The 27,500-nt window shown below is 49.3% G+C and overlaps 1 protein-coding gene across 1 annotated transcript; it reads left to right on the forward strand.

Moving 5' to 3' along the window:
• Positions 1-10,907: 10,907 nt before the first annotated feature.
• LOC134441271 (uncharacterized) lies at positions 10,908-26,259 on the forward strand. Its single transcript, XM_063191506.1, has 4 exons — positions 10,908-11,749; positions 12,122-12,615; positions 13,352-24,682; positions 24,929-26,259. Exons 1-4 carry the CDS (start codon positions 10,969-10,971, stop codon positions 25,535-25,537), a joined length of 13,215 nt encoding a protein of 4,404 aa, XP_063047576.1. The 5' UTR covers positions 10,908-10,968; the 3' UTR covers positions 25,538-26,259.
• The last annotated feature ends 1,241 nt before the right edge of the window (positions 26,260-27,500 follow it).

Below are 27,500 nucleotides of genomic sequence, written 5' to 3' on the forward strand. Positions count from 1 at the left end.
CGCGCGTGTGTGTGTCGAGCTTTACGATGTGTTATTTGAGAAGAAATCTACCTGTCCTTAAGGTGCTTTACTTGAACGGAGAGTCAGCTGTCATACTCTGTGTGATGATGCATCTTCATTCATTCTGAAACAAATGAGAAACCAAGCTCGGAATGGAGTTAGCACTGATTTTCTCAGATCTGAGGGCCAATGGTTATGGATTTGGATTATGGATTACAAGCTTGCGAGTTCAAACCCCACTCTTACCAAGTCTTTCATCCCTCCATGGATGAAGTGCCCTTGAGCAAGGCACCCATCCCCACACTGCTCCAGGTACTGTAACCTATACCCTCGAACTGTGCGTTGCTTTGGACAAAAGCGTCATCTAAGCGTCATCTAAGTGTAATCTTAACTTCCATGGCAACCAACGACTATAGGAGTTATGATTGGTTATGTTGTTGTAGCAGGGTACATGACTATGGACTGGAGCAGAATCAGCCTTTTTTGCAATTACACTAGTAATTACACTTTGAAGGAAAGCAGGGATAAATGACCACAGGTTTCCATGGCTCCAGTTGGCACCGCTGGCCTGCCCATGCTCCACCCACTGGTCGAGCGATGCCAATCACTGCCAGTCATTAGACATAGAAGAGCCGTTTGATTAGCCACTATACAGCGGGTGGAGCATACGGAGGGGAAAACAAGCAGTTTCATGGGCGGGCCCAAAGGTGCCGACTAGATCTATAGAAACTAGTGCTATGCAGGTTCATGTCTGTGGGGCACCTAAGTCACGCCCTCTACATCCTGGTTCATGGGGCAATAAGTTGCAAAAAATTGAATGGAAGTGAACGAGGCGAGTCGTGGTGGATTTGTGGTGCATAGGTGGAGGTCCAAGGTTTGGATTGGTGTCGAAAAACCACTCATTTCAAGCCCAGTAATTATTTTTTGACTCCCTCTGCCCCATGAACCAGGAAGTAGAGGGCGTGACTTAGGTGCCCCATGCCACCGGATGCTGCTTACACCTGCTTAGAAATACATTGAATAAAAACATGAAAAGGCCCATGTAGTTTGCCTAGGAATAGACTATTGTTGAACAGTAGGAAGCAGTTAGCATAGGGACAGCATGTCAATGGGCACAGTAGGAAGCAGTCTGCACAGGAATAACATGGTAATGGGGGACAGTAGCTCACAGTCTGGATAAGGATAACATGGCAGTGGGGTATAGTGGCTAGCAGTCTGCCCAGCGAGAGAATCCCCAGAGCCGTGGCAGGGGGCTTACGGGGGTTTAGCTGTTTTTGTGAGTGCGGAGTGCGGAGGGCCTCTTGATGGATGACTGGAGGGGGTGGGGTAGGGTAGCCTTAGCAGTCTGCCCAGTGATAGAGGAGTCCAGAGGGGAAGAACTTTAGCAGTGCCGTCCAGCAGTGGAGGATGGTAGAGGGGAGATGTTTAGTAACAGGGGTGGCACAGTGTAGTCGACTGTCGACTCAACTCGACTCAAACCAGGGCCACATGTTTTCCCTTGCACTGTTAAAATAGTCGCGTCGACATTATTGTTGATACGCCTCGTCGATACACTTGCAGTTAGCTTCCATAATGTAACTGCAGAAGAATCTATGGATCGACGGGTCATAAACTGTTCAGTGCTATACAATTATTGGACAGTTTTTTGCAATTAGGACAAGCAGTTCTCTAGTCACATAGGGTCTTGGGCTTGGGGCCGCTTATTTCAAGCCAGCATTGATTGTGTGGGACATAGCCTCATTTTGATGGACGTTTAAATTGGGTTTTAAGTGCTGTGCGTGCACATGCTATGCAAAACTGTTTGTCCCCCTACTACAGTGGAAGATGGAAGAGAGAAGAGCTGTGGCAAGATGCGGAGTAGCTTACGATGGTATTTGGGAGAGGGGTGAGCTTTGGATGAGGGATGCCCAAGAGGAATGTAGCTGTGGGCAGCCAATGGTGTAATGGTTACACTGTAACAAATAGCTGTTTATTTACGGCAATTCTGCAACAGCATTCTACTGTTTTTCGAAAAAACAGACAACTACTGTGAAAATATTACTTTGAGTCACATATTGAGCATAAACAGTAAGTACTGCACAATAGCAGTATTTGCCGTTGTGGAAAAAACTAGAGATGCACCGGATCCTGATTTTTAGGATCCTGCCGGATACCAGATCCACTGCTTAAGATCCTGCCGGATCCGGAACTGGATACCGGATCCTACAAAAGGGTTGAAAACATATAGTCTACTCACACACATGGGCCCTTTTTATTACGTTGGCGCAAACTATTTTTTAGACTCATTGGCTTATTGCCACACTGCCTGCAATAGCCGCTTCCAAAGGGATTTCACTCCATGCAGTGATTGGGGTTGTGAAAGACTGAAAAGCCTAGGCTAGACATGCACCAGACCCTGATTTTTAGGTAACATGCCGGATACCGGATCCACTGCTTAAGATCCTGCTGGACCCGGATCCTGTGAAAAACTCTATTATCCTGCCGGATCCGGAACCGGAACCGGATCCGGATCCGGTGCATCTCTAGAAAATAGCAAGTTATTTTAGGCAGCACCATTGAAACCCATTCATCCTCCACTTGTCCGTGATCACCATCAAACTTCAATACCACCTGAAGAACTGAAGTCATTCTGGCTGGTTAAAGATTATCTGATACTATCAAGCATGATGAAACAATTTCTAAGGAAACTACAATACTTAAAAAGTGCTTGATGCAGCAAAGTGTGAGTAGCACATGCATTTTGATAGTGATGAAAGTGTGAATGGCTGAAACATTTTAAGAACTTGTAACACTCTTGCAACAAGCAGCCCCATCTAAACCAATCTGCTAATCAGTGCCTGGCCTCACCTGAGTAGGGCTGTTATGCCATTATTCAATTACGGGCGTCACCTGCCAAGGGCCTGATGACTCTGGTCACATGGTACTCTTGCACCTGTATATAAATCTGGACTATCAACACTTCAGTTGCTTGCCTGCCTGCTGGCTGGCCTGCATGGCACAGCATAGCACTTGTTTGCCTACAAGCTTGCCTACAAGCTTGCTAACATGCTTGCACACTTTCCTCTTTGTGAAAGCTTGCTGTATGTGGCATCATTTGTGGCATTGTTGCATATAATGTGCCTGCTGCAAATTAGGCATTGCTTTGAGAGCTAGCTTGTAGTGCTGCTTGTTTGCTGTGCTACTTGGTGCAAAATAATTTTTTAAAGACTGACCAATGCTATATTCATCATTGGCTCATCAAGAGATACAGTAAAAAGCCCACCTTGCACACTATCATTGTAACATAGCACTGCGTACTGAAATTTTATTCATGCCCACACTTTCAAAGGACCACCGCAAACCATTTTCTCAATACAGCATAGCGCCATAGTATCATGCTCAAGGCACTCCAGTCATGGTGAACGATGGGAGGGTGGGGTGGTAACATGGCCAGGGTACCACAGTTATGGAGAATGATGGGTGGGGTGGGAAGTTACCATGGCCATATTCATGAATACAACTATGACCCAGTATTTGCCTGTCATCACACAGTACAATTCAACTTTTTAACTGAAATGTACTGTTATTTTACTTATACTACTGCATAAATATTGTAGAGCACTTTTAGTTTAACAATACTAATACTGTGAACGTTCTGTAGAGTACTGTTATTTAACAGTTCAATTGCTGCTGAAAAAATGTTATATACTGTGATACATTAAACAGCAATGAGCTGTATTTGATTTTTGGTGTGAAATAACAGTAGAATTACAGGTAAATATAATTGCCAGTAACTGCAGTTATTTTGCAGGGAAATTTTCTTAGAGTGTAGGGACAGAGGCGGTTCTAATGTCAATGGGGGCCCCAAGCAAAAACCCAAAGGAATGAACATTGGAAACAAATCGCCACTATTATAGTTTACAGTTCATCTGTTGTTAACCATCTAGTGGATTGGGGGCCCCAAGCAGATGCCTGCTTGGCCTGGTAACAAGATGCGCCTCTGGTTAGGGAGCTATGGCCTCTTGAACAAACACTTCCGTACATTTCCTACTGAATCTTTGCGTAAGTGAAAATCTGAATGAAATCAAATGTATCAGTCCACTTTTTCTTGTGAAGTCAGTACTAGTACATCTGAACATTTGCATGAAAAGTTACTTACAGAGCTTTTTTGTGGGTTTTTTTTTTAGATTTTACATTGTTCCAGAGTATCTTGGCCAGGAGGTAGCCTGGCGCTAGACCTATGTTGTTCCGCACAACTCTGCCAGGTTCTCATCAATCTCATTGAAAGCCTACCTGAGAAACTCCCATTGTCAATTGCTACATTTACATGACAGTTTTGATTCCGAATTAACTCCATTTAATTCTGAATAAAGATTCATTCCGCTTTGAAAACGTCATGTAAACACTTCTTAATTCGGAATTAAATGAAAGATCAAAGTAAATTCGACTGGACTATTTAATTCTGAATTATTAATTCGAAATTAAAACAGTCATGTAAAAGTAGCCATTGTGAAACAGCACTCCACAGCACACAGAGCTCACTGCACACAACAGAATTGCATTTTACGGCGTCCCAACAGATCAGTGCAGCGGGACAGTACCATGCTCAGGGTACATTAGTCATGGAGGAGGATGGGGGAGAGCACTGGTTAATTACTCCCCCCAACAACCTGGCGGGTCTGGAATCGAACCGGCAAACCTTGGGCTACAAGTCTGGCACCCTAACTGCTTACCCGTGACTGCCCCTAAAGCAATACATACAGGTCTGGTCTTCTGGGAATCTCTCTGTCCTGACACTTGCTGAAATGATTGTTATTTCAAAACCAAGGGCAGATAAAAAGAAAAAAAGTCAGCTTCAACTAGACTTTTTCGTCTCCCACTTATTCTTTTTCTTTATTTTTCCCCCCATGACGTTTCCAGTGAAAACCCTTCGTAGCCTCTTACTGCAGCTGGGGTCGCAGGCGACCCTATTCACTTGCTGAAAATGCTTAACTACATCATAACAACATTGCTATGACATTACAGAGAGCCATAATGCTGGGCTAAGGGGTTAAGAAGCAGAAAAACCCTGGTTGAAGTTGACTTTTTCCCCTTTTGATCTGGTTATTTGGTTGTCCTGCTGCCAGGTCAGCCGTTTGGATGTGCAGGCTTTAACCTACTCCTTCAATAACAAGGGCAGCACGCATTTAGGAGTCACGTGACAACTGTATTGTTGAGACTCTACTGCATATGTGGTGGAAGATGGTAAAGGGGACAGCTGTAGCAAAGGGTAAAGTGTAGATTGCAGAGACACATTTGCTTGTTTGCAGAATGTTCAAACTACTTTTTGTCTGGACCAGTGTACATTACATTACACTTAGCTGACGCCTGTATCCACTTAGTGCTTTACTCTAGGGCAGTGTTTCCCAACATTTTTTGTCTTGTGTACCCCCTAAGCCTTTTCATTGTGCCATGAGTACCCCCTAACTCATATTTTACATCCCTTTTTCTATTGCAGTGTGACTATGCGCCATGCATTTGTTAAAATTACATTTTTCCAAGTACCCCCTGCAGTGTGCTCGCGTACCCCTAGTGGTACACGTACCCCTGGTTGGGAACCACTATTCTAGGGCACTTCAACCATGAATGGTATGAGATTCAAACCAGCAACCTTTCACTTGTAAGACTGACTCCCTAACCATTAGGCCACAGCTGCCCACATCATCCCATACTGTACTGTACGAGGTGTCCTAAACTGGATTTGAGACTGGCCATCATTGCATTGTATATTTGGGAAAGGGGGTGATTTTGTACTGGGCCCAGCAGGGCCTCGGCAGCCAGTCGACCTAGTATTTTGTGTGTGTGTGTGTGTGTGTGTGTGTGTGTGTGTGTGTGTGTGTGTGTGTGTGTGTGTGTGTGTGTGTGTGTGTGTGTGTGTGTGTGTGTGTGTGTGTGTGTGTGTGTGTGTGTGTGTGTGTGTGTGTGTGTGTGTGTGTGTGTAGGGGATGCATATTGGAACACAGTTCATGGTGTTTGCTTTGCAGCCGTCCTGCTCCTGTCAGATGATCCCTTGGACTGATACAAGATGAGACAGTGTTTCACACACACACACACACACACACACACACACACACACACACACACACACACACACACACACACACACACACACACACACACACACACACACACACACACACACACACACACACATGCGTGTATGCGCACGCACGCCCGCACACACACACACACACACACACACACACACACACACACACACACACACACACACACACACACACACACACACACACACACACGTTCACTATTCAATCCAAGTGTTAAAATGCAAGTAAACAATCACAACACAATCTAACATGTCCACACTTGCGCATAGACCCAGTCGATGCCCATACATAAAGCCGACTTGATACATGGACAGAAGCACGTGCACACGCTGGCACACAAACAGTTTTTTTATGTGCAGGGTGAGAGAGTGTGGTGGGTAAGGGGTGGAGAGGAGAGGGGTGTTTTGGAACATTAGTGTCATGTGACCGCGCGAGTGTTCTGATGGCCAGCTGCCGCATGTCCTTTTTAGACAGTGCCGGAGCGGGGGAGTGTATAAGGGTGTGTGTGTGTGTGTGTGTGTGTGTGTGTGTGTGTGTGTGTGTGTGTGTGTGTGTGTGTGTGTGTGTGTGTGTGTGTGTGTGCAGGGAAGCCGACAGGGGGGGCAAACAGGTCACTTGTCCTGGGCCCAGGGAGAGAGGGGGCCCAGAATTGGGTCCTCATTACATTGTTAGTATTGGGTGGGGGGGGGGTTGTGGTGGTGGTGGGGGGGTGGTGGTGGTGGTGGGGGAGCCCTTTGAGAGGACTTTGTCCTGGGCCAAACCAAAACTGGCGGCCGTGTGTGTGTGTGTGTGTGTGTGTGTGTGTGTGTGTGTGTGTGTGTGTGTGTGTGTGTGTGTGTGTGTGTGTGTGTGTGTGTGTGTTTGTGTGTGTGTGTGTGTGTGTCCTTTTTAGACAGGGCTGGAGCAGGAGTGACGTAGGCAAGAGAACATCTTCCTCTCCTAAAAATACTCCACGTGCCACTGCTACCCGTCCGCCCTTGTGTGTGTGTGTGTGTGTGTGTGTGTGTGTGTGTGTGTGTGTGTGTGTGTGTGTGTGTGTGTGTGTGTGTGTGTGTGTGTGTGTGCGTGCGTGCGTGTGTGTGTGTGAGAGAGAGAGAGAGAGAGAGAGAGAGAGAGAGAGAGAGAGAGAGAGAGAGAGAGAGAGAGAGAGAGAGACAGAGACAGAGACAGAGAGACAGAGACAGAGAGCGAGCGTGTGTTTGGCACAGTAAAGCTTGTCTTTCTGAGTGCATAGCAACAGCAGGGCTAAGTTCATCTCTTGAAGGTCGACACTAACCCTGCTATCACATGTACAGTACACTCAGACAAACACACACACACACACACTACTTTGCATACGCTCTCACACCCGTTCATATTTCACCATACATACACATACTGTACATACATATTTCACCATACACACATAGTACACACATACATACAAAACATGCACGCACGCACACACACAGACACACACACACACACACACACACACACACACACACACACACACACACACACACACACACACACACACACACACACACACACACATACACACACACACACACACACACACACACACACACACACACACACACACACACACACACACACACACACACACACACAGAAAGGTTTGGATGTGCAACTGATTTCGGAATGATTACAATTCTTAATTAGTCATCGATTCTTAATTGGTTAATAACTCTTAATTAGTCACTGACGATCAATTAGTCATTGATTCTGAATTAGTTAATGATTCCTAATTAATTATTGATTCTTAATTAGTTATTGATCATGATTACAGCCAACTTGAGGCACGAACATGGTCCACATAAAGAGAGGACTATTGCCATTGCTGCCACAACATTTCCTGTTGTACTGCAGGGTCATTTTTCTGGGACTTTAGGGAGACTGTTGATATTCAGCAGAAGTGAACTATCGGGTCGCCGGTCTGGCTAAACCCCAGCCCCTTAGCTTAAGGCGAGAGGGCACACCTACCTAGATAGGCCTTAAAAAATTGATTAATAGACAGGACTATGAAACTTCTCCAAGTCATTAGGGACATGCAACATAAACAAAAATTGTATTGGAAGTTTTCTGAATTGTATTTATTTTTATGCATATGAGGCCAAAACTCTTGAAATATGCGCATATTTAGGTTAAATTTCAAAAGCTACTGTAGCCACATTGGATGGTGCCAGACTCAAACATGTGGGCTCATTGTGTTGATACAGTCAAAATAAAACTTTCTACAGAGGGGTTTGTGGCTATCTGCTTTTGTATGCCCAGAAATCATGAAATACTGTTTAAAGTCCCCAAAAAATGAAAAAACGCCATGTTTTTTTTTTTTTTAAAGAAACTTTGTTCTAACTCAAGATGTGATAAGATATCAACAAAACCCTCTGCAGAAAGTTGCAGTAGGTTTCTAAGAAGGTAACAAGAACAAGGGAAATTGAGATATCGCCTTTTCCGTGCAACAAAAAAATCATAAAATCGCATTTTGAGAAAAAGGTGTTTAAAGTTTTGCATTCCATATTAGTTAGGCTATGAATGACATACCCACAAACCCTTTGATACACAGAAACAGGGGGTAGATATGAACATGTTTACCAAGGTTGGTGAATCTGGGTATTAGAGAATTAGGTATTCCATGGATTGATGTTCAGGACGCCTGTGCGCATATATTTAATGAGCTAGGTTTTATGTCCATAACAAACTGGAGCAGTTTCATAGTCCTATCTATTAAACAAGTTTTTTGGTCTATCTAGATGGCCAATCTCGACAGAAGCCAAATAGGCCCAAAAGGGGTAGGTCTGATTTCCTGGTGTAATTTAGTGTTTTTTGGAAAAGTATGCCAATAATGTTCCATGATATCACCTTCTTTGGAATGTAGAGAACAAGACATTTGTCTACATGTGTTGAATGTGAGGGTTTGATGTAAAAATCAGTCTCTATTTTGGGCATAAAGTATAATATTTAGACGAATTTATGCCAAATTCATGGTCGCGCTTATACAATGTTAAACAAAATAAGCAACCAAACAACTTTTAATGACATTTTTCTGTCATTATTTTGAAAGAAGACATGTAAATGGAACAAATTCTGAAACAATCTCAAAATCAACCAAATTTGAGAAAAATGGCATTTGGGCTGTGCCCTCTCACCTTAACCCTTTGAGGAGTAAGGAATATCTAGAATTTTACTGGAACACTCTACAGCTCCCATACACGTCTGTGTTAAAAATCTCGCAAAGACATTATGTAAGGGTTAACGTTCGGCGAGAAGGTCGCTACCGTGGAATAGCAGCACGACAGAGAGAATCTTTAGACCCCGACGCGGAGCGGAGGGGTCTTGTTCTCTCTGAAGTGCTGCTATTCCACAAAGCGACCGACTCGCCGAAAGTTAACCCGCTTATTATATGGATATACTTAAATGATTCACACATGCGGGGACATTTCTTTAGACCTATTTAATGTTAAGATTGTTGCTGCGCAAAACAAAACAGTGCCGTTGTGGAACACCGCTAGGCAACAGCTAGGTAGGCTAGCCAGGACAACAGGTGTTGTCTATCACAGCAGCTGATTAGAGTGACAAAAGACCGGACACCCTGCGGAGTGATATGAAACATTCGCTTTAGCCACTGACTTGTATACAAGCCAGTGGCTTTAGCAGTGAACGTCTTGTTGCCATTGACAGCGGTAGCCAGGACAACGGGTGCTGTCTATCACAGCAGCTGATTAGAGTCTTGTTGAAAAGTCGCTTTAGCAGTGAAAAGTCTTGTTGCCATTGACAGCGGTCTGTTATAGACCAACCCGTCCGTTATCGAAAAATAACAGACGTCCGAACGTTGGGGAGCCCCGTTGAAATGAATGGAGCATTCGACAGATGACGTCACAACCATATAATAAGACATCATAATGAGAACTCGACATTTTGGCAAAATTCTAATCACATATTTGTGATGGTACTCTTCAAAGGGTTAAGTGCTAAAGCTCCAGTTGCTAGCAAACAGCTGACAGCTGCCTTGCTTATCACTCATTTTGCAGTGTCTCCTTGGGATGATTGCGATTGTTCCCAGATAACATTTAAATTCAGTTAAATTGTTCTATACACGCAAGAAGTGATATAATATACACTTGTGTCTGTCTGTGTTAACTACAATGCTAACACTATAGCTTACGTAGCTATCTTAAAATCTTGAGGGATGAAATGGTAATGTGGGAACCTGTTTGAATTAAATAATTTCAAGGTTCATGTGTACACTCATCCGTGATGGCCACAATTTTTACTCCTTCAAGTGTTGTCTGTCGCTTGCTGAAGTTGTTTTTTATGTTCTTCTCACAAAGTCTCACAAAGTTTCTATTTCTGACACACCATTTTTATTAGTATTTGTGTATGTTTTTGTGATGCAGTGTGTGTGTAATGTCTGAAGTAGTGTGTCTTTTCCTGATGCAGTGTGTGTGTAGGCTAATCCTTAAGCGATGTGTGTATCTTTTCTGATTAAGTGTGTGTCCGTGATACAGTGTGTGTGTTCTGATGATATGTGTGTGTTTTTGTGATGTAGTGTGTGTGTGTGTGTGTGTGTGTGTAGTAGTGTGTGTGCAGTGTGTGTTATATATGATGCAGTGTGTCTTTTCCTAACACAGTGTTTGTGTGTTTTGTCTGTTGCAGTGACAGGAGGGCCACCCACCTGAGAGGACACACTCCCAGAGAACCAAACAACATACCCACAGGCGCACACACACACACACACAGAGCCCCCCGCCCTGCCCCACGCGCCGGCAGTGCATGAGTGTGTGTGTGTGCGAGGAGGATGAGCGTGGCGGTAGAGAAGCGTGGGGGGGGACGACGAGGGAGTGGGGGTCGTGGGGGCGGCGGCGGCGGTGGCAGCGGCATGTGTGCGTCGGAGGCGCTGTGTGACTCGGCAGACGAGACGGACCGCGAGGTGAGCAGCTTGACGGACAGGGCCTTCCGCTCGCTCTGCATCGGTGACGAGGCCGTCTACAACGACGGCGACACCTCCTCCCCCCTCAAGCAGACGGCCGACCAGACCATGCCCCTCACCGCGCTGGCCAATCAGATGCTCCCCCTCACCTCGCTGGCCTGGGGAGCCGAGGTACCTGAGGGGGGGTGGCCGACGGGCGACGATGCCACCATGGCGACCTTCTGCGAGCAACAGCAACAACAGCAGCAGCTAGAGCAGCTGTCGTATCTTAGCAACGGCTCCATGGAGGCGCTGTGGCAACAGAGGCAGCAGAGCTCCTCTCGTGTCTCCTCGCTCATCAAGGCCTTCAGCACCGGCGGGGACGGTTACTACGACAACGCACTCGCGGACGCCATGGCGGGCAAGCAGGCGGGCGGCGAGTCATGGGACCGAGCGGCCATGCTGAGTCTGCAGCAGGAGCTGAACGACATCTCTGCGCTCCAGTCCGGATTCCCGTCGCCGTTCCAGGCCGGGTTTGCGGGTTTTCCCCAGGGGTTCGGGGGGTTCCCTCAGGGCTTCGGGCCAATGGAAGGAGGGGACCCCGGGAACTTCCTGTGGGGAGGGGGTAAGATGAAAGGTGGGGGACGCCTTCTGAACGCCACCAACCTGTTCCTCCACAGCGAGTTCAGCCCTTTCCAGGCCTGGAGCTCCTACAAACGCCAACCATCTTATCCTCCCCAGACCAGCATGGGTGAGAACACACCTTGCACTATTCAGCCATTTTGTCCCAACGACTCATTTAATAGCCATGTGTGTGTGTGCTTGTATTGGTGTGGATGTACATTTGTAATGTTTAACTGCTAATGTCTTGCTTATGTTTTCCGATCCTGCTTCAACCAGGATATTTTTGCTCTCATATATGATATTTTTGCTTTTTTTCTGATATATTTCAGTTGAAAACTCTTCTTTCACCCAAAACGTCAGAGAAGAAGTGGGCACAAAAAAATCCTGGTTGAACCTGGCTTCCTTTTTTATCTGGTAATTTGGTTGTCTTGCTCCCATCAGACGTTTAGACTTGCGGGCGTTAACCTCCTCCTTCTCCTTTTGCTTGCCCCCCCCCCAGACTGCCCCCCACGCTGGTATGACTCTCCGCTATATAAGGAGCTGACGGCTGCTAACCCCCCTCCCCCGCCCATCAGGGCTCCGAGCCATTCGGACGCCCGCAGGACACAGAGGAGGCAGGTGGATGACTGGGCACAAGCAGGGGCACCCATGCCCGGCCCAGAGACGTACGCCGACACACAGACGCACACTGTCACCCAGAAGGCGTGGTCTGTAGAGAAGCGCTGCGAATCAGAGCTGGCGGCCAACGGGGCGCCGTGGAAACGTCTAGGGGGCGTGGCCAGAGGCAAACTGCCCACCCACCGCCCCGCCACCGTCTCCCCAACAACCAGCGAAGGTTTCCGTCGCCCAGAGCAACTGCAACGTCCTGGCCCCGCCCCCGAGGACCTGCTGCCTAGTGACATCACGCCTTTGCCGAGCAGCAGCACTCCGTTCAACATCTCGCAGTTGCTGACACCCGTGCTGCCCCCCCGCGTTGGAACAGACTGCTCTGAGGTATAATGCTATGACTTCAATACAGATATGACTATAATGTTATAAAATGCTAATGCCTATATAAAATATACGGATATAATTACACACACATGATATAGAGTGTTGGGCTCCTTAGATCACACCCTCTCCAAATCCAATTCGTACTGTTTATAACGTGGTTGGCAAACATATCAAAAGAGACGAAAGCTACTAAGAGTTGCTGGACTGCGTTCATAACAAGAACAACACAAGTGATAAAAGTGACAGAGTATGACCGTTAAAAGCAGAATGTAAATATTCCGACATAATGATAGGCTGCAGCGGCTGTCGCAGAACCATATAGCTCATTAGCATAATACAGTATTTGCTGAAGTTCAACTACAAACTGTCGCTACACTCTCAGATATAAAAGGTACAGAACTCGTCGCTGTGGCAGTACCCTCAAGGGGAATACCATTGCGTCGCTTGTGTGGTACCTCAATAAGGAGGTGACAGATGCACATTGGTCGACGTTGCAAGAAACTGAACGCACCTCTTTTTTGGGGTACCAATCAAGCGACACAATGGTACTCCCCTTGAAGGTACTGCCACAATGAGGAGTTCTGTACCTTTATTTCTGAGAGTTTAGAGTTGCTCAAATCGTCTCGTCGCCCAAATCGCTTCTGTCTTAAAAAGTCAACTACTTCTGTCGATGTTGTTGCTCTAGTTGCTTTTGGTGTGTTTGTGTCATAACTCTGCTCCCCTCTACTCTCCTCAGCTGTCCATGGGTGCCCCTGTGCTGGCGGATGGAGAGCAGCAGCAGCAGCAGAGAGTCGAGGTCCGTCAGCTGCGCGACGGCTACAAGGCGCGAGCCTCCAGCCTGCTCTTCAACCTGAAGGACAACCGCAAGCGCGTGAAAAACACCTACAGCCCCACGCGCTTCAGAACGCAGGATGGCGACCGCAGCAGCCGACAGCCATCCAGGCTCGATGGGCTACAGGCTGACGCTGCGGAGGCCGCGCACACACTACAGGCGGACACGGAGGACACACACACTTACGAGCCTTCGCACACTCTGCTGGCTGATGAGCAGCTAACCAACGTGCCTTCTCACACTGTGGACACACTCAGGGATGTGCCTCTACACACACTGGAAATGGACGCAGCCACCCATACACTGGGCATGGATGTACCTGTACACGCAGCAGGTGATCCTACACAAACACTGGACATGGATACACTTGGTGGTGTACCAGTGCCTGATGAGATACTGCCTGCACCCCCGCTACCCAAGCCGCCCAAAATCATTGAACCCCCTGCACCCCCTAAGTTGTCTCCCCCCTCCATCGAAGTCACCATGGCCCCCTCGTCCTCCCCCCTGCCCCCACCCTCGGAAACCTCCGCGTCTCTGGCCAGTGCCGAGGAGCTGCCCCTATTCTCTGACACACGGGAGGGGGGTTATAACCCGACCCTTCCCCCTATCTCCGCTCAACCACCTGTGCCCTCCCCTGGCCCACCAGCCCCCTATCCTATCCCCTCTTCTCCTTCACTCATGCCCTCCTCTCCTGCTGCTGTCCCGTTGGGTGCCAACGGCCCCCAGGACTACTTGTCCGCACTCCCAGGTGGGGTGGCACCAGGAGCGGTACCCGCTTACGGAGGACACCACCCCACACACACCACGAGGGAGCCAGGGCTTTACCACATGCACAAACACACGCTGCCCACTTCCGTGCACACACACCCCCCAAACAGTCAGCCCACCGCTGCTGCCAGGGCACACGCGGACACACACACACTGCCGGACACACACGTGGGTCAGCCTGTTGAGCATGCGTCTGTGTCTGCTGTCACCAGAAGCACACACACGCCGACGCACACGCAGGCCTACCCACAGCCACATATGCAGCCTTACCCACAGGCGCAAACCCCGACACACACACAGGCATATCCACAGGCGTACACGCCAACATACACACAGGCCTACCCACAAGCATACACGCCATCGCACACGCAACCATACCCCGAGGTATCCACACCATCGCACACACAAGCGTACCCCCAGGTATCCACACCATCGCACACACAGGCGTACCCACCTTATCCTCAAACACAGACACCATCGTACACACAACCCTACCCACTGACACAGACTCCCACATACACACAAGCATACCCACAAGCTTACACACCATCACACACTCAACCATACCCCCCCCACACACAGGCGTATCCACAGGCATACACACCTACACAACCGTATCCGCCCTCCTACCCACAAGCACAAACCCTGTCACACCCACAGACATACTTACAGGTCCCTCACAATCACACACACACCCAAGGACACACCCCGCCTCACAGCCAAGCGTACCTAAATCCGTACCCTCCCGCGCACACGCAGGCATACCCTCAGCCCTACGCAGCGTCACACACACAGGCATACGTGCCCACACACACGCAGCCATATGCCCCGACACACACACATGCTCACACTCTGCCACACACACAGCCGTACCCCCAGGCAGACAGCGTAGGTGTGTGTGAGAACAGCACCACAGTAGTCATCGAGCCTCCTGATGCCTCCATTGTAGACCCGTACAACCTCCCACACACACATGCACACACACATGCACAGCACACCCTCAGTCCATACTACTACAACCCCACACACAGTCCACACACACACACCGCTTACCAGTACAACCCATACACTCACAGCACACAACCTCACAACCCGTACGCTCACACTCACACGCACTCTCACGACATGGCCTACTATGGCGCTCCGTATGCCCCGCACGCATACGACGCACACCGCCATGATGGGCAGCACTTGCATGACCCGTACGCACTCATGGGAGCGCCTTCATATGGTGAGCAGAACACACACATGGACTCCCACGGCTACCCGTCCCACGAGACGGCAGCGCAGCATTATAACGCCCCGTACACTCCCCATGCTGTTGCAGAGCCACAGGGTGTTTACGGACATGACAACACACAGGTGTTTGCTGACGTCCAACACGCACCTCAGGTCGACGCTGTGCACGCACACGCTCACACCTCCATGGACATGCAGCGCTACAGTCCGACACAGCACGTGCAGCATACACTCCCAGGTGCAGTCAATGGTGTGTCAGAGCAGACAGATGCTGTGGCTAGCAGAGAGCCTGAGAGAAGGGCCCAGAATGTTGCAACCAGTGCCTCCGATGCTGGGAGCAGCGAGCATGACCTGCCCAAATCCACTCATGCAAGGGGCGGTAATAGGGATATGCCCAACACCACCTATGCAAGGGGCGGTGACAGGGATATGCCCAACACCACCTATGCAAGGGGCGGTGACAGGGATATGTCCAACACTACCTATGCAGGCATTGAGACACAACATGCGATGTCCTACACCACTAATGAAAGCATGCAGAGCGCACAGCCTGCCCTGTTCAAAGGCCCTGATGAAAACATACATGCCCAAAAGGCCACGTCTAAAGACACGGCAGGAGTCGCCAAACAGAGTGTGCCGTCCAAAAATACCAGCGCGGGAAGAAGTGAGAAGGATCTGTCAAAAACCTCCTATACAGGGATGGCCACACAGAGTACTATGTCTGAAAGTACTGCAGGGAGCAGGAAGAGTAATCTCTCCAATGAAAGGATGACCACCAATGAAAGGATGGATACACAGACTGCCCCACCCCAAAGTAAGGCCGCAGTGGACAGAATGGAGGCCCAGACTGGCGAGTCCAAAGCCATTGACGGCCCTGCAAAAAGGAAGCCAGAACAAACAACTCCGCCTTCACAAAGAGAACCCAGTAAGATCTCTCCACAGACACCCCACAAAGGCACGCCCCTCACACCATTCAACGCCCGGAAACATATGCCTTATAAGGACCCTCAACCAACACCTGAAAAAGACACAGCACTCACACCATATAGTGCCAGGAAGCAAAGACAGCTAAGAGAGCCTCCAAGTGAGCCCGACATGGACCCGGTAGTCATGCCTTACAACACCAGGAAGCACATGCCTTATAACGAGCCTCCACTCTCACCTCGCAAAGACACAGAGTGGCTGCCGTACGTTACTCGGGCTTATGGCCCACTCAAGGACAACATCCAATCAGGGACAGAGGCCACCACTCCCTCTAAAGACACATCCAGGCAACAGATGGTTCAGGAAAGGTTGACAGACGACACATACTCTAGGAAGGATGCAGCTTTGGATGCTGTGTCTCCCACGGTTGTCAAGGAGACAGAGAAGAGTATGAGGATGCTGGAGGAGAGGAGACGTAATGGAAGCTCAAGGCCAGAGTTGAAAGAACAGCAGAGCGTCGCCAAAGTAATCCAAGAGGATGACAGGCAGGCTAATCGTGATGTAATACCAGATTACAAGATGAAACAGAACAATGGCAAAGTAGCCCCAGATTATGGCACCAAGAACAGTAAAGATAAAACAATGTTGGATTACAGCACTGAACGCCAGGATGTGGAAGTGGTCCCAAATAAAAGGGAGAGAGAGCTAGACAGAGAGGTAGGTGGAGACACGGACAAACGCACTGTGCAGAGTAGAGCCAAGAGTCAGGAGAGTACTGCAGGACCGGTAGCATCTTCATCAAAGGCCCAGCACATAGTCATGGACCAGCGGAGTGAAGACAAGCACTATACAACCACTAACAGTCAGCCCAAAAGATCCACTGACACTACAACCAACACACAGCCAGGAAACAAGAGGAACTCAGAAGAGACCACTAGGGTGATACCTACAGCTTCACAGCCACCCAGTCTGCCAATAAGCACAAACAACAACCTACCTGCAAAGAACTCGCTGGCATACACAACCCCAACAACTGAGAAGAGTGCTCAGGACAGTCATCCAGAACGCACACCCACTCCTGTAAGGTCCCAGTCAGCTCCTAGTGGCCAGCCCCCCAACACACAGGCAACAGCCACGCAGCACCCAGTCAGTGACCACAGCCAGTCAAAGGCCACCAAGCAAACGGCTGTAACCAGTACCACTAAGCAGCCGCCACGCAGGATGACGCCAATAATGCCCAGGAAACTCTTCCTCAACAACGTCCAACCTGTGTACAAGCCTTCATCCAGCATCAGCCAGCGATTTGCAACTAATAATAACCAGAAGCAGCCAAATAGCCAGCCAACAACGCCTAGCGAGCCAGAACCCCCCCAAAATACCCAGGAATCTGTAGCTAACAAACTTACAGACAACCCCACAGGCAACAAGGAAATCAGCAGTGAAAGCCAGCATGGCAAAGAAACAAGCAATAGTCCTAAGCCAATCAGAGCTCAGGTTTTCACAGTGGGTAACCAACCTGAACCAATGAAATCTAGAGTAGATGATGTGGTTAAACTACCTGAACCGATTAAATCTACAGTGGATGTAGTTAAGCTACCTGAAGCAGTCAAATCTAAAGCAGATGATACAGTTGAACAACCTGAAACAAATAAACCTAAAGCTGATGGTGTTCCTATCCCACCAGAAGCAGTCAAATCCAAAGTGGATATTGGTGATAAACTATATGAACTGATGGAATCTAAAGTGGATGTTGTTGGTAAGCTCCCTGAGCCAGTCCAACCTAAAGAAAATGTGAATAACAAACCCAAAACAATCAAGCCTGAAGCAGATTCCATGCATAAACCAGACAAATCTAAAATTGGCACAACAGGTTTTGTTCCTGAACCAGTCAAATCTAAAGTGGATGCCATGGGTAACCAACCTGAACAAATCAAACCTGAACCAATAAAATCTGAAAAGGATGGCATAAGTGTCCAACCTGAGCAAATAAAACCGAAAGTAAATGCTGTTAATAGCGAATCTGAACCACCAATCAAAACCAAACCATATTTTGTGGGTATCCAAGCTGATTTGAGCAATCCTAAAGTTGACAGAGTAGTGCTCCCTGATCCCATGGCTAAACTTCAGTCCACAATCAGTGCTGAAGCACAATCCCCACCATCTAACTCCACCCTCAAACCTAATCAGAGCCAATCATATGCCTTGCAGCCCACCAATGAGAAACAAGAGAGTACCGAAATGGCCACCAATGCAAATCCACAGGCAACCTCTGTGTTATCAGCTAATTCTAAACTTCCATATAATCCACCAACATCAGATCAAAACACCAACCTTCAGCATCTTCTACCCAATCATGCTCCAACTCAAACATTGGTCAAGCAGTTTAAAGAACAAAATCCAACTCCATCAACCAACAAAAGTCAACAACAAAATACTATGTCATCAATTTATTCAACCACTAACAATCCACTATATGCTAGGGAGCCTATGGCAGGTGAGGCGGGCCAGGACTTGACCCAGCCAGTCAGAGAGGAGCGTTTCAGCATCACTGACATTCTGTCTATTCGGGACAGGGAGCTGATGCGACGCGAGCGCCTGAAGGAAATCCGACTTGGTGATGTCACACAGCCAACAAATCAGGCAGAGCCTGAGCCGGGACACGCTGCCCAGACGAAGGATGGTACACAAACTGGGAAGAACTACGGACCATATGCCAGCAATACAAACACAGAGACATCAGTCACGGCAGATAAAGGGCCAGGCAAAGTCCTCTCCACCAAAGAGAGAGCCCAGACCAAGCAGGAGTTGTTGACATCCAAAGTGAAAGCACATGCTCAGAAGGAAATATCAGCCCTGAAGGAAAAGGGATTCTTGTCCAAAAACACTCCCAAGCCGCTGCCCATGGCAACCAAGGAGAAGGCAGCTGAGCCGCAACAGGCATCAGGACAGAAGGAGATCACAGCTGACAAGCTCAACCACCTGTTCAAGGATCTCACAAGGTATGGAGATGCCAAAGAGCCAGAGGCCGACAACCTTTGGCAAATCCCACATCCTGAGGGGCAGGTCCTGGAGCCATCAGCTTTACTAAACAATCCAGAACAGGTGGAGAGCACAGGTCTGCCTTTTACCAACCCAGAGCACACACATAGTGAGCAAGACCCCACCTCGGTAAAGGATGGACAGATTCTGAAAGAAAGAGAAACAGCAAAATCCGACACATACGCTCAGAGAGAGATAGCTGAAGCCAAAACAGACAGAGATGCTCTGAAACAGGCAGACGCAAAGTCAAATACAGAAAAGCCTAGAACTCAGGTTGGGAAAGAAAGATCAGTTCCCACTGAGGAGGGAGATACAATTGTAAAGGAGAGGGGACACAGAGAGGTTTCCTCTGCATCTACGCAAATATCTGACAGCAAGGATAAGAGCCAAGTGAAGAAAAGTGTGCCCTCTGATGTCAAGCAGAATGATGTCAGTGAAAAGGTTAACAATGTCACAGAAGCTAATAAATCTATGCTGGCTAGCGACCATCAGGAAAAGAACACAGTTGCAGCCTCAATAGATACAAAACCCCAGGCTCCCGTGGAGGCAGACTCTGAATCCACCACCAGACAGAACAAAACTCTTATCCAACCAGAGACAGCTGTTATTAAGTCAACACCTCTTCATGTTCAACCTGAAACAAGTAAAGTTGAAGCTACATCTTCAACACCAACTATTCCTGCATCCCATTCACACCTAAATGAGACCGATGTGTCCAGTAAAGTGCAGCAGAAAGACTCTGGTGCCCAGCCCATAAAGGAATCATCCCTCCCCCAGACAGCCCCGCCCCCAGTGGATCACATGACCCCTGAGACCTCCAGAAAGGCAGATGACATCACTACAGGCACAGTAGACACAAAGAGCAGTAGTGAAGCTGAAGAGGAAAAGGAGGATGGTTTCTTCCTGGAAATCCAGTCCATATGTGGATATGTGAAACCATTGATTGCATGGGCAGATTCCTCCTCTGAAGACACAGGAAAAGGCCGTCCGGGTTTGACTGTGAGAGTCATTGAGCATGGAAAAGGGAATGATGAACACAAAGGTCTTACAGAGTCCAGTGGAGGGGAAGCCATGACAGATGGCACAAGGGAAGAAAGTGGCCGACAGGGCTTTACAGTGACTGTGATTGAGCGAGACAGAAGGAGAGACGAACAGAGCGGCTCCCCAGACTCCAGTAAAGAAGTAGCAAAGACTGATGCCAAGCAGACACAGCATATAGACAACACAGAAGAAGATCAGAACAAGCAGCTCAGAGACAAAAATCTAGAGCAAAATCAAGATCAACAGAATAAGCAAGAGCAAAATCGAGAATCTCAGAATGAGCAGCAGGAAGAACTCAAAGAAGAACAGAAGCAAGAGCCGCAGAGGCCACTCAAGGAGGATCAACTGCAAGAACACAAGAAAGTCAGCGGGAAAGTAGAGAGAATTAAGGCTGAAGAGGAGAAGACACAAAGAGCGAGAGACAACCGAGCTTTCATCAGAAAGGTAGAAGAGAAGGCACTAGCAAAAGACAGCCATAGTTTTATGAGAAAGGGGGAGGTAGCAGACAAAGATGCAAACGATTCTGAGAGCACTGTGGGGAAGGAGAGAGTCTCTGTGAATGGGGCTGACCAAACACCAAAGATGGTAGACAAGCAGCAGCCAGAGAAGATGGAGGGTGATGTTAATGTAAGCCAAGAGGTGACAGTGCCCTCTAGGGGTGAATCCGAGCTCAGCAGACTCTCAGTTGAGAGGGGAGAGCCCACTGCTGTGAAAGTTAAGGTGGATGAAGGAGCAGCAAAACACAAAGAGACTCCCTCCACAGACACAGAAACACACGCAACTAGCCCAAGCCAGACACACACTGCAGCTGAGATGAGGGGAGGAAGAGGGACAACAGTCGAGAGACAAAAAGAGAGGGCAGGAGATTCCACAGAGGCAAAAGCAAGAGTGGATCTTAAAGACTCTCAAACAACACAAGCGGACAACCCAGACTCAACATCAGACGCTCCTCAGACCAAACCTACAGCAGAAAATACCAGAGGAAAAGCATCTTTCACCAGTAATGACAACATTAAATCTAGGAATAGTGCTGACCTCAAAAATGAAGCACAGAGTAGGATGGCAGATCCCCCTGCAGATGCTAAAGACCTAACACAGAAGGCAAAAGATGAAAATGTTATCAAACCAGCCGCAGATGTTAGTGCTAAACCGGATGTCGGAGGAGAGACTCCAAAACAGAAAACTCAGGAAATCAAAGGTGCTGCCCCAGGATCTAAAGCCAGTGAAGATTCAACACAGAAACGTTTAGCAGACACCTCCTCTGAGCCTCAAGTCAAAGCAAGGGCCACAGAAGAGGAGAAGTACAGCATTGTGGCAAGTCGAGAGTTAATATCTGCAATACAGACACAAGACATTTTGGACGCCAAGGTGGATGCTAGGGCAGGCCGTCGGCCAGACACCAGGCAAGACACGATGACAGCAAGGGATGCGTCCACATTAGCCGCACAAAGAGAAGCATGGAGGAGTGCAAGAGAGGGAGGAAAGGGCAAAGAGAGAGGGAGAGGAATGAGAGAGGGAGGCGCAAGGGAGAGAGGACAGTCCTTGGACAGAGATGTGGGGATGAGGGACAGGCGGGTGTCAGTAGATAGAGAAAGGGGAGGGAGGGAGAGAGGAGTGTCAATGGACCGAGAGAGACCAGCAAGAGAGAGAGGAGGGTCTGTGGACAGAGAAAGGCCAACAAGAGAAAGGGGAATATCCGTAGAAAGAGACAGACCAAGGGAGAGGGGAGTCTCCATAGACAGAGAAAGACCAGCGAGGGAGAGAGGTCAGTCAGTGGACAGAGAGAGAGAAAGACGAGAGTATGGATCAAGAGATCAAGAGAGAGGACGGGCAGCAGTGAGAGAACAACGAACAGGGGGATCCATGAAGGCCAGACAAGAGAGGGAGACTGCTATGGATAGAGGCAGAGGAGAGACAGAGGTGCAGTTCAAAGAGAGACTCGAGGACTCCAAATCCCATAATGTCCTGCAGTCCACAGAAAGAGCAGGACGGGGCAGGCAGGGCAGGATGAATCCATCTGAGAAAGGCACTGGAGCGCCACCTGCGGTCACTCAAGCGAACATCAGCGCAACCATCGACACAACCAAGTCCCATAAGGCCGAGTCCAGTTCAGAAACGCAGAAGCAGTCAATAGCAACCACCATGCAGCATCAGGAGGACCCTGCTCGTAAGGACACAAAGGACACTACTGAGGCCCCCAGAGGACGCACCCCCATCCAGCTTCACATGCGTAGCCCTGAACCACCCCAGCCTCCAGCAAAACACAGAATACAAAGCCGCCAGCCCCAGGTACGGAGCCCCGAACCACCTGAACCCCCCATACGTAGCCCCCATCCTCAGCCCCAGATACGCAAACCTGAACCACCTGAGCCCCCTATACGTAGCCCCCATCCTATATCCCATATACGGAGCCCCGAACCACCTCAGCCACGCCTACGTAGCCCCCATCCTCAGTCCCAGATACGCAGCCCCCATCCTATTTCCCATATACGGAGCCCCGAACCACCAGAACCCCCCATACGTAGCCCCAATCCTCAGTCCCAGATACGGAGCCCCGAACCACCGGAGCCCCCCATACGTAACCCCCATCCTCCGATACGTAGCCCCCAACCTGCTCAGCCGTCAGTAGATTCTGCCCGTGTTCAGATGCTGAAGGAGCCGTCTAGGGTAGCAGAGCGACAGCAGACTCGATCTGCCTCCAGACCAGAGATATCCGCCCTGGCAGACTATGCCCGACTACGGGTTCTCCCTGACCGTGAGGACGACATCACAAATGACGATACTTCATTCCCTGTCTCACTGGCATATGCAAAATCGCACACTGCTGTTGCCACTGAGGTGCTTGCCGGCGAGCCAACTCTAGAGAGCTTCACGGCGGACAAGGCACGACGCGAGGCGGAAGCCAACATGGCACGAGTGCTGCGCTACCGTGAGCGGGAGAAGCATGCCGGCAGCCGAATGCCAGATTTCAGGCGGAGCACTGAAAGCCACGCTGGACCGGCCTCTACCGTCGCCACTAAAGATCACAGGAAGGAAGGTCAGAATCGCGAACCAATCAAAGAAGAGGACAAAGTTAGCCAGGCGGAGCTTCGTCTCACAGCTCTGGCTCAGTCGCCGCAGGTGAAAGGTCGTCGCCGTGGTGCATCTCTGCCCCGTGAGGCCATCCGCGACCGGTCCGCAGAGAGAGAGTTCTACCCTGCTCAACGGGGCCGTCCTGGAGTACCTAGGAACGCCTCTCAGGGGCCTGCAGTGGTGGCAGTGGAGCGTGGGCCAGAGACCCAAACGGAGGAGACACCTGAGCAGGAGTCGGAGCCCCTGCAGTACTACTCGGTCAGCTCTCAGGAGCCTGAGCCAAAACCCTTACACACTAAACACACGCACATACTACAGCCTGCACAACCTGCTCACAAACACACACTGCAGCCAGCATATGATCCCGAAGGGCTAAAACACACACAGGGCCAGCCTATAGGGCGGGGCAGGGTCAGAGAGAATGGCTTCATCCAGGACTACACAGCCGCACCGATGGCAGAGGAGAACTTTGTATCCTCAGATCACCCAGCAGTCATGAGGAATGACAGACACGGCAATGACACAACAGGAAGAGATGTTGGCATGGACAATGGGAGGTCAAAAGCTGTGGTGACTCCCCGTCTCTCCTCCAACCCGTCATCCCCTGCGTTCGGCAAGCCCATCATGTTCAACGTCAAGGACAACACCTTCAGGGTCTCCTCGGTAACCAAGGCTGTCAAGCCCCGTCTCCACCGCACCAGCTTCTCCGAGAGACCCGATGACTACCTCCCTGGTGACCGCACTAACCCCTCCCCATCCCCCCAGCCGCACCCCATTCGCGCCTTCCATCAGCAGTCTCGCGATGCCTACCAGCACACACCTGCAACCTATGATGGTTTGCCCCCGGCAGAGTCTCCGGCGCCCCGTGATTCCGTGGGCCGCTTCCGTCGCAGTCTTGCTCTGGACGACGAGGATGCGCGCTCCGTGGCCAGCATGCTGTCCGAGGACACTGACGCCGGTTACTATGGCTATGGAGACTCAGAGTCAGAGCGGCCGGAGTCGGCTTGCAGCCTGAGCAGCCAGTCGGGCCGCCCACCCCCCGTTGCGCCCAAGAGCGAGAAGGCTCTCCGCCGCGCCAAGCGCCTCACCTCGCGACACCTGAGGAAGGCTGCGGCCAAAACCGTCGCCAGCGTCCCCTCTTCACCCACACAGGTAAGACGACTCGGGTTTTGTGTGTTTTTGTACTAAGTAGGGGTTGCGTTTCTCAAAAGCGTCGTTGTTAACTAGTAGGTTGCTAATGGGAAATTGTATTGCATCCATGTATGATAAACCAAGTTGATAAATTAGTTAGCAACGACACTCTCACCAAATGCACCCCAGAGCATTGCAGTTCGCTGAGTGTGTTTACATATGGGTGTTGCTGGACAGCATGGCCTGACCTGTCTCTGTTTCTCACAGGTGCTCAGTGAACCCCTGCAGCTCCCCAACCAACATCACCATCACCACCACCAACAACCCCAGCCACACACCCACGCCCAGTACCATGTTAGCGCCGGCTACGCCCCTGCACCCGGTGTGGTGAGCCCCGCGTCATTCTCAGTCTCCCAGCGGAAATTGCTCCAGGACCCGAGCTCTGGACAGCTGTTTATGGTGGACGTCCCTTTACCTACCGTCAAAACCAAGACATTTTTCGACCCCCAGACGGGGAAGTACGTGCGACTGAACGTCCGACAACCGGCGGAGGCCGCCAGAGCCGTGCCTGCTGCCCCGCAGTACATGATGTACCCCGGCACTGCTGGGTACCTGCCCATGCCCCTGTCCTCACTGCCTACCCGACGCTCAGCATCACAGATGTCGGCGCCTGCCACGCTCATGCAGGACGAGCTGGACCTGGAGCTGGTTGAGCCAGTGGAGCGCCCTGTGCCCTCTGGCAGGCTTCAACAGCAACAGCAGCAGCAGCAGCAGGCTTGCGACGCCCCTGCTCCTGCCCCTGCCTACAAGGAGCCAAAACGCCTCGGAATCATCACCATGACTGAACTGGAGGACTTTGCCGTGGAAAATGCGTGATGGGATGGTGGTTACCACGGACAAAGTATGATGGAATGGATGTTGGATACCATGGAGGTCAGATGATAGGGTGGCGGTGACCATGGACTATGCATGGTGGGATATGATGGAACTTACGAGACAGTGCCAGCGGAGCGCTGGGTACCACAGCTGGATGTGAGAAAACAGGGTGGCAGTCATACGCCTCGGCTAGGGGACAGTTGGACACCTGCCAAGGCCAGAAGAGATGCTGTACCTCCAGATGGATGGCATGGGATGGCAGTAACAGTTCAGAATAATGTCTCCAGAGCTTTTTGTTTGTGGGGAATGTAGAATGCATGTGCAATGGCATGAGATGGGATGGCAGTCACAATATGTTGCCAGAGGACAACTGAGCAGCAAGAACAGCTGGGGAAAGAAAGGATATAATGGACTGATGTAAACTGATCAGTGATCAGTGAACTGATCTCTTATGCCTCTTATGCTGCTGCTGTTTTGTAATCATGAACTGATCTAAAGTACATGTACAGTATATGGTCTAGTCAGGCATTGTGCTACTCTGACTGTTGTCTGATCCCTTGGCTAATCTGCATGCTTATCCAACTTATCCAAGGGAATTCAACTTTCAACTGTCACCTCGGTCACAGAGGGGGGATCATTCTAGAATGATCGGAGTGGACAGGTGTCCAAACATCAATCACTATATCATATCGCTGTGGAAGAGTGGATGAGTGAGTGAGTGAGTGAAAAAAAAGAAAAAAAAGAAAAGTGCCAATCTAGAGATTTTGATGTTGAAGGTCCCTGATACAACTCCCCATGTTGATAACATGATGATAACATAATGACATTACTTAATATCTGTTTAAATAAAACTAGTGAATGAAACCCCTAAGTGCTAAGTGCTACCAGTGTACCCCCCACCCCACAAACACACACACACCCTTAAAGCTTGCTGTTGGCAAGTGGCAACCAGTGTACCCTCCCCCAGATGGTTGCCGCTGGCAACCAATGTAAACAGAGGTGTTTACTTCCTGCTGAGGAGAGAACTGCAAAGCATTCCATTCCATTTTTCAGTGTGTTTGGGGGGGCAGGTAGGTAGGTAGGGAATGTAGAGGTGGACACCTCAAAGCAAAGGCTTTATTTTAATAATAGTTCTTTTAATAATTATTTTTATTTAAGTAAACTAAGCCTCTCGTTGAGTCTTGGTGAGAGAGCCAGGGCTCGTAGATCCTGCTGTGTGCTGCCTGCCTGCTGTGTTTAGGGTGCATGTACCTGACAAGGAGCCAATGGAACGTGGGGGAGGGAGAAGGTCACCACACCGCTGTCTGGCTGACTCTCAATGTCATCGACCACAGGGATGGAGAGATGGAGACCCCACCTCCTATTTGGGACTACTGGCTGATTATTTTATTAATGAAAATAAATGAGACATTACTCATGAGCTTTTTCCACTGTGAATGAAGTTTTTCATACCGGTGTCAGGAGTAAACTGTGGGGGTGTACGTTTATGTCTATGTTGCCAGATGTTACTTTTCCTGCTTCAATTTCATGGAATCTATCTAAGGTCAATCTGACGTCACATGAAAAAGGGCTGATTAGTCGTTACTATTTAATTAGTCTTTAATTAATTAAGCTAATTAATCTCCTTATCTTTAGCTCATAAGCTAAATGGGGCTCCGCCTCCCTGAGGTCATGTGGGGCCCGCCTCCACTTGGGCTTGTGGCCTCACGTTTTGCTGATGCCCCGCCTCTGTGGAGAAAACAATTAAGTTTCCCACTGTCAGTCATGCCACAACAATTTTGGGGGACTATTCTTTATTCACCATCCAGTTTGCAAATGAGAAAATTACTTTACAATTGAGCTATTACGAGATATTGAAATATAATGCTGTTGTCAGTGATGTCATCACAACTTATTACTTCCTGGTACGAGGCCACAAGCACAAGTGGAGGATGCAAGATCATATATTGGAACGCACCCTCGG

The sequence above is a fragment of the Engraulis encrasicolus genome, chromosome 24, assembly GCF_034702125.1.
Source record: "Engraulis encrasicolus isolate BLACKSEA-1 chromosome 24, IST_EnEncr_1.0, whole genome shotgun sequence".
Lineage (NCBI taxonomy): Eukaryota > Metazoa > Chordata > Actinopteri > Clupeiformes > Engraulidae > Engraulis > Engraulis encrasicolus.